Source organism: Ciona robusta, chromosome 3 (assembly GCF_009617815.1).
Source record: "Ciona robusta chromosome 3, ASM961781v2".
Lineage (NCBI taxonomy): Eukaryota > Metazoa > Chordata > Ascidiacea > Phlebobranchia > Cionidae > Ciona > Ciona robusta.
The window spans coordinates 7,917,856-7,926,181 of record NC_143237.1 but is presented as its reverse complement, the minus strand read 5'-3'; the positions used below and the strand labels follow the sequence as shown (position 1 = coordinate 7,926,181).

Sequence of the window (8,326 nt, the reverse complement as noted above, 5' to 3'; positions counted from 1 at the left end):
ATCTTTAGAATAAATTTGTTATGTTAATTTAATGTGGTCTTTCATTACCTTCCTTCATAAAAATCTGTTTGTGTAGTTTATAAACCCAAGTCTTATGATATGAACTGTCACAAAACCTTATGCATGTTTTGTAAAATCTCCTATAGCGTTATCATATTGTCAAATGGTAAACAAAAAAGTAAGCATCACAATATTGGTTTGGAATGTGTAACTGAAAAAGTAGGGGAATTCTACAAATGCACACATTTCGATGTATATTTGCTTTGTCTCAAACAATGTGTTTTTATCTTAACGTTTGGAGGGATTTTTTTAAGAGCAGATATTTTATATAGTTAAAAAAATATTCTAAAAGCTGGATTTAGTAGAACAGTTTAAAAAGGTGTTGGAAAAGCTTTGTGGCACATCCCATACAATTCTAGACTTAAGTAGTTTTAATATTATACTTGTCTTTTCAAAGTAGTTTAATATTTGTTTTTCCAAGGTTGCTCTAGTAAATTCAACACAGTTTAACATTCAAGTGCCGACAAAAGCAAGATTCAATCTTACTTTTTGCTATAATCTGCATCAGAATTAGGAAGCAAAATCTAAAATTAAGTGTAACTTACACATAGAAATGGTTTCTAGCTGAATATTACCAAAATTGCTTTTCACATAAATGGATATGGCTGCTAAATTCACAACTTAATATTTCAGGATATTACCGGGCTACATTTCTGTAAATATAGTTTATATTCATTGTTGTTTGCATTGGAATTACAATCGCCATGTCCCGACAGAAGCAGCCACAAATTTTGGAAATTGAACCCATGAATGAAATTCGATTCAAAGGTAGAATTAAATTTTCTAACAGTGTTTATCCGATGTTGCGAAATCCTAACTTTTTATTGCTTTTTAGGAGTAAGACAAACATATAAACAATATTCAAAAAGCTGTGAAAAAAATCCAAATTTAACCAAATAAAAATACCTATTATATATATTTTATTAATTCTTATTGTGTAGCAGGACTGGCACAGCTAATTATTAAAATGACCAATTGGAAAACAAAGTAACAAACATTCTTCTATTCCAGTCATTATTTATCTTGTAACCTTTTTATATATATATTTGAAATGCTAGTAAAATATGTAAACTGTTACTGCCTTTGGCTTTCTGGTTATAAATTTAATACAGCTTCTTTGCTGAAAAAATTAAATTAGGGAAAAAATTAATCTACAAACAGTAAAAGTGCTGTTTTGTAACTTGTTTCTGTGTACCTGTGTAAAAGTAAACACAAAAAAACATTAATTCGTCATATTTTGTTGACATTTAGTCATTTATATACTACAATCACTGATCATCTGTTTTGGTTCGACTTAGATTTCATTCAGTGTTGTTTATATAATATGTAATACTGTGATTCTTGTTATGTACATATAGAGCTGATTATGCATTTGTTATGCATCGTTTTATGTTTAGTTTATCACACTACCATGACCTCAAGAGCAAATAATCCTTTGTAAACCTAAACCCATTGTGGTTTAGGCATTCTGTGGTTTACTTTCAGAATGTCACTTGTAAGTAGGTAGAAGTATACAGATTTTAACTGTACTTCTGTTCAACATGTGTGACAATAAAAATATGAAATCATTCTTTAACTTTGTACATAATAAAGTTAGCTAAGATCTTAGTGATAAATATAGTTTTTCATCTTAATTAGTGATAATGTCAATAACCTACTCAGTTTAGTGCCATGATGTATTAAGAAATAAGAGAACAGTTTTTAAAGCTTATTTTAAAGGTCAAAATCCAGATATGCACACACTGTATATAGCTAAATCCTTCTTTGTTTCATCACAGGTCCATTTACTGATGTTGTGACGTCTCATCTCAAATTAACAAATCCATCGGACAAGCGAGTTTGTTTCAAAGTCAAAACAACAGCACCTCGTAGATACTGTGTGAGGCCTAACAGTGGTTTTGTTGACCCAAGTGGGAATGTGAATGTCTCAGGTAGGCCCATGTATAAATACCTCTCTTATGAATCAGTATGATTCTGTTGGTTCAAGTCAAACCACAGTAGTCTCTTAGCTAAGTTCTACTTTATACAACCGGTTAGTTTAATTTAATGATCATATCGCCTCTGGGTATTATAGTTTATATATATAAGTTTATATATAAAAGTTGAACGGCTGCATTTAAATTTATGTCGATTCTGTGAAATATAGTTGAATTTACTTATTTATTATTGTAAGCCTTTCATTTTTTCGGCCCACACAAAACATTATTAAAAAGGTTATAAAAACATTATAAAGATTTATTATATACACCAATATTATATATTATCGTTTTCTTCTTTATATTAGACTTTTAGTGTTGCAGATCAGATATATGTTACATATTATACAACTTATTATATTTGTTTTTAATGGACAATTACAAAATCTTTGAGAAGTCTGGTACAAATACAAAATCTGTTAACAAATCGAAATCTGTTGAGTAGTCTAGTACGAATAATAGCATACTTACCACAATTTAAAACAATCGCTACATTATAAAAACCAAATATCTCTTTCTGTTCAGCAACAATATAAAATTACAAATAAATGTATTATATATATTTTTTAATATTTTCTCCTAGTTATGCTTCAACCCATGGACTCTGACACACAAGACAAAGGTAAACACAAGTTCATGGTTCAATCTATGTTCGCACCTGATGTGGTGGATGATGTGGATAAGTTGGTAAGTTGGCAAGTATTGTATATATCCACATGCAGTTGTTGTGGAAACATTCTTGAATCAACTCTTTCCCCTTTTTTTCCATTCCCTTGGCCTATCAGTGGCTCTGATCTTGTTTTAGTAGTATTTGTCAAACCAGTTTTACCAAAGTTAAAATAGACTATGAATTATCTTTCAAAGAAATTCTATTTATTTTAACTTTTAACCCTTACATACATCAGTGTTGTGTTAACTTGTGCATCATACTTATATTAATTTCTGAATTAATGTTGAGTTATTATGACTATAGGAGGTAAATCAAATGCTTAGATTGCTATGCTGTTGTGTAGGCTTGTCATTGAAAGTTTATGAAGTGTAAAATGTAAGGAACGCAATTTGCGCAAATCAAATGGAGTGTTGATAATGATAATTATTAGTTCACTCACACACTCATATAACCTTTGTATACAACAGTAGTGATAAGTGATAACATATTTCAATGGAGTGTACATGTACCAACTGTTGCCTGCATGTGATGACAGTTTTGATTAAAACAAAAACAAAGCCTGGCTACAGCCAACAACTGTATAAGCAACTATAGATTTGAAATAAGCCAGTGCATTATAATAATTAAACTGTAATCCATCTTAATATTTAACACACTGCATATACCTTCTTATCAAATGCATTCGTTTAAGCTTTGACTGTTCGCTATACCTATTCAGTCTTAAACCACAAGCCCATAGTGATTATAATCAGCAAATCAATACTGACAAGGCCACCTACAACATACACAAAAGGCAGATAAATTAATTTCTGCACTATTACTCTAACCATTGCTAATGGCATTACTGGCTTAAGCAAAATCAATACTTTTAAATGCAAGTAATTAAATAAAAGTTAGGATTAAACTATATAATTGTTATAAAGTTTGCTGGTGGTTACCAATACTGTGTTTAAATGCACTAAATTCAAGCAAAACTAACTGTACTGATTTCTCCACAATAATCAATGAGATTCCCTATCTTTGACGTCCATGACCGAAACTGCATTTTAGCAGTGTCTTGTGTCACAATGGATTTTGTCAAAAATTCAAAGTGTTACGCCTATGGTTAGTTTTAGCCAATGGCTGACAAATGTGCAGTATAAAACTATTAAGGCATTCTTGAATTTGTATATCAAGATATGTGTAATATAGCCCTATTTTTAGCCTATTAGCCCTATTTAATATACACTTGCATTGGATAGTTTGTTTAGAATTCGCTCAATCACATAATATTTATAAAAAATGCACACAATAGGTAATAAACATAAAAAACATGGTTTAATATTCTGACAGAGAAGATTTTAAAGAAACACTTCTTACCTAACGAATGCAAAAATAAACCAAAGGCTACAAACAATCCTACATGTAATTATAATTATAACTTTTAGTTTAAATAAATATTTCTTTTGTGAGTTAAACTTGATTTGTTTATTTTTAGTGGGGTTCAGCTTCTCCTGCAGATCTCATGGATTCAAAACTCCGCTGCGTGTTTGAAGAACCAGAAAAGGTGAAACTTAATTGTAATAACATACATACACCCAGAATACAACCTATTTTAAGTCTTGTATCTGGTCTAAATATGTTTAAGCTTGCCCTTTATAAACCTTTGCTTTTTTTTAAATTTTCGTCACAATTTCCATACACCTAAACAGTCATTCATGGTCGTACATCCATTTATAAACACCCGAAACACCTTAAGCAAACATGGTATAATACATCTCTGTCTTAGTCCTAGTGGAGAAATATACCATTACAGATAGAAAAATATATTTAGGCTTAGCTGTTATGTGATCCAAACATGTGTTTATAGTCATATGTTTCGAGAATCAGTAGGATTTCCCAGACATTTCAACAGGGTATGAACTGAACTCTAAAGGTGTTAGTATTTCTTAGATCGCAGGAGTTTAGTTTTATCAATGTGATGTACTTACCAGCACACTAAAGCTATCATGTAGACACAGTTGATAATAATGCAAGTGAAACTACTCAATGACGCAGATTGTTGTTTATTTTTTTCCAAGAAAAACTGTTCATAAAGGTCAAACACTTGCTATTTTTTTATTCAATAATGTCATAGTTACTAACAATACAGCTCTTTAGTAATTTTGCTTCATTTTTATTTCGCGCATGGTAACAAAAAAAACAGTACACAGTACTAATCTCACAGCCTGTGCATAGACAGCATAGTTAACTTATTTGGTCAAATGTGTCTCATAGATACATATTTGACTTTTTGTACAGTGTAGTCTGCTTTAGTAATGTTAACTACAATTATTTCAAACCTTTGTCTATTTTATAATATATATAAAGGTGCACATCATGTTACCTAAGATTAAGGCAACAGTTGGCCCATTACTCATTTTCCATTATTACAACTCCTTTGCTTTTTAATGCATTATCATAACCTTTGATACTGTGGCCTTTACATTGTGTTTCAATTCCGGTTATATTGTGTTTCAGGTAGCAGAGGAAGCAGTCACTACACCCTTGAAGGTTGAACCACCAGTTAAAGCTGAGGCGTTTCAACCCACAATGGTAAAGTCTGAAACAAACAATGAATCAAAAGCTGAACTTCATTCAATTATGGAGGAATGTAAACGACTTCAGTCACAAAATGCCAAACTCAAGCAGGCGTATGATGAAATCAAGGTATTATTTTATATTCAACAGGTTTCTGTACTGAAACTGGTTAAGTTTTTGTTGTCTAATCAGCTGTACAGACTTTACAGAAGACTTTAATTTTTTGTTCTATACTCTGTTCTGATTAATCTGCTTAGTCAATGCTGGTTGAATTTTTTATCTTATTCATGCTTGCTAGTTTTAGCGTTGTTTATAATCGGTTAGTTAGATGATGTCTAAAATAAGATATTAAAGTAATGGACAACTCTGACCTAAATCTTATGTTCCATAGCGTGTTCTGCAACATAACCACAGGTCCAAAACCATAACAATAAAGAGTCAATCTAAAATTCAAAAAAGTAATTTAACTTAACTGTTATTTAATTATTCTTGTTTACTGTAGGCAAAAATGTCTCCCGGTGTCAGTTCTAACGGTGATGCTCTCAAGCAACAAAAGCAGCAGTTTCAACTTTTTATTATCCTCGCTTTTGTGCTAGGTCTTCTGCTTGGGTATATTCTACTATAACTCCAATTGCGGTCGTTTTGTAAACAGATATGGTGTGTACCTGCTTCTACCAAGCTGGTACAGTTTCGATATTGTTATAGGTTGTGGCTGTTTACTCACTATCAAAGCAGGCATTTTCCAAATACTTGCAAACTTATTTTATCATAGACAGAATAATAATTATATGTATATTGCTACATGGTTTTACGGACGTACTTTTTACGTTACATTATATGTGATGCGGCGACTGGTTTAATAGGTTTAGTTGGTGTTGGTTGTTTTTTTCGAACACTGGATTGAAGTTGTACCCACAATATATTAAGCAGTGCTGCTCGCAAACCCGGAAAAAAATTCTTAAAAGCCGGGCCTTGCTGCAATAGGACTGCCCGTTTGTGATAAAAAAAACCTGGCAAAATAGATTAAAGTTTGTTTTCGGCAGTTTTTTCGCGTCCTGTATATACGAGCTGTTTAAATTGTCGTCTGGATTGCAAACGTATATCGCTGGGAGCTTCGTCTCCGCTACGATGTATATTGCTTTGCTGTATGCTCCAAAGTGTGGCAGTTGGAACCTAATAATTATCTTGATCGACACGGAGCACGCCAAATAAGAAGATGTACACAAATAAATCGCTCCACCTCTATAACCGTGCATGTTTAGAATAAATGCAAATCTTTTTCGTCAAAATGTAGAACTGTTGTTTCTCTGTACACTTTTTGATGTTTTAAGAGCCGCCCCTAAAGTCCACAGTTTGTAGGCCTACACCGGTTACTGCAAAGCTTGTTCACTTTTCTGTCGCTGTATTTTTGCAGCAATAAGTTGAACAATTATATATAAATTACCCATATTTGTATGACTGTATAGCGTTTAATTAATATACCATTGGTTTGAAAGAATTATTATAGCGTTCTTCAATGCTGTACATGTCGGGCAGTGGCATATCGAATAAAAGACAACTGAACGAAGCGGCCTGTTCGCGCCTTTTAAATTTGTGGACTGGTTATAAAAGTTCTCCTTTTATGTACATATAGCAGCTAGGGTGGGGGAAGATTGGACTACTTTAGCACATAATATTCTCATCGTGTTTTAAACAACTAACAACGGTCTATAGGGGTCGTGATGATATGGTTTTATAATTCTTATGTGTTTTGTTTACTATCAAATTAGAAGTAAAATTGGAAAAACAAGGTGTTCCATCTTACCCCACTCTACTGCGTTTTATTCTGTAGAAATGAGTATCCTGTACAACAAGGATAATCTATTACCTAAATTTGACCTACTGCGCCTCTGTGTGGGAGAGAAAGACATTAGGAATACAACATCTGTAACCATTGATTGTGGCAGCAAGTTGCATGCATTTTGTAAATATTTAACATGTGCAATGGCTGTTGTTGCTCTAGTCTTTTGGTGTACGTCGGGTCTTACTTATTTTATACATGACACAGTGATCACGGCGGTCTAGAGTTAACGTATTTGCTCGCATACAAACTGTGGTGTGGACTTTGTCATGTTTACCATTGTGACGGTATGTAATTTGAACAAGAGAGCAACAAGTAATGAGCGAATGAGTCGTACAATGGTAAACCTTGTCTACGTAATGCCGACGTAACGTAATGCGTCAAGGATACGTTGCGACGCTCACAAAAGCTTTGTTAGCGAATTTCGTAACCTAACATGGCAGTGCAGCTGCAAAAATGTCTTTGTTTTTTATTTAAAATGCAAGAGCGCAAAGAACACTGCGTCCATCGATCTGTTTCTGTTGTTACTATTTTTGATCCCACAAATGTGCGTTTTTTTACGTGGAACATTTTTACGTGGAATTTTTTTTACAATTTTGTATGTTTAAAAGCAATGAGGATACAAAATATTTCCATGGCTGTGTAATAAAGTAAATAAATAAGAATGACAAGTTTTATTAGCGAACTCAATTTACAGGCGTCTTTATTCGTAACAAAATGCTTATTTTTGTATATTTGACAACTTGGGTAACCTGTAAATTACAACTGAGTTTGAGCAAAGTCCATTTAGTGACCTTTCCAAAGACACACAGGGAATCTTTCGGTTACTCTTTTCGGTTATGTAACAACTGAGCAAAGGCACCTGACCGGCTGTTTTGGGTAATGAAAAGACGTGCAAATTGGTTCACAAACAATATTATGCAAACTTTATAATAAACTGTGCCCGTTTCTCTAACATACTTCCCGAAAAAAAGTATTAGTCTTTTTAACGACAGAAAAGCCACTTTTGAAATCAACTCGATAATAAACTTATTTTGCCGGCGTATGTCTACCGCCACCTTGCGTTATATTTTTTCTTATTGTCTTAACCAGATGCGTGGTCGCAGAAAAAAACAAACATTGTTATTACGCGTAAGATATTGTTTATAATACTGTTGCATCGCGTACCTTAGCGTTATAGATGCCCTATAAACAGCGTAAAAGTACCAACAATGACCACAA

At 32.8% G+C, this 8,326-nt stretch overlaps 1 protein-coding gene across 1 annotated transcript; it reads left to right on the top strand.

Annotated features, from left to right (window-relative positions):
* The first annotated feature begins 670 nt into the window (after positions 1–670).
* On the top strand, positions 671–6,832 carry LOC149738818 (vesicle-associated membrane protein-associated protein B-like). Its single transcript, XM_089875002.1, has 6 exons — positions 671–828; positions 1,839–1,991; positions 2,620–2,723; positions 4,184–4,252; positions 5,206–5,394; positions 5,768–6,832. Exons 1-6 carry the CDS (start codon positions 765–767, stop codon positions 5,888–5,890), a joined length of 702 nt encoding a protein of 233 aa, XP_089731128.1. The 5' UTR covers positions 671–764; the 3' UTR covers positions 5,891–6,832.
* The last annotated feature ends 1,494 nt before the right edge of the window (positions 6,833–8,326 follow it).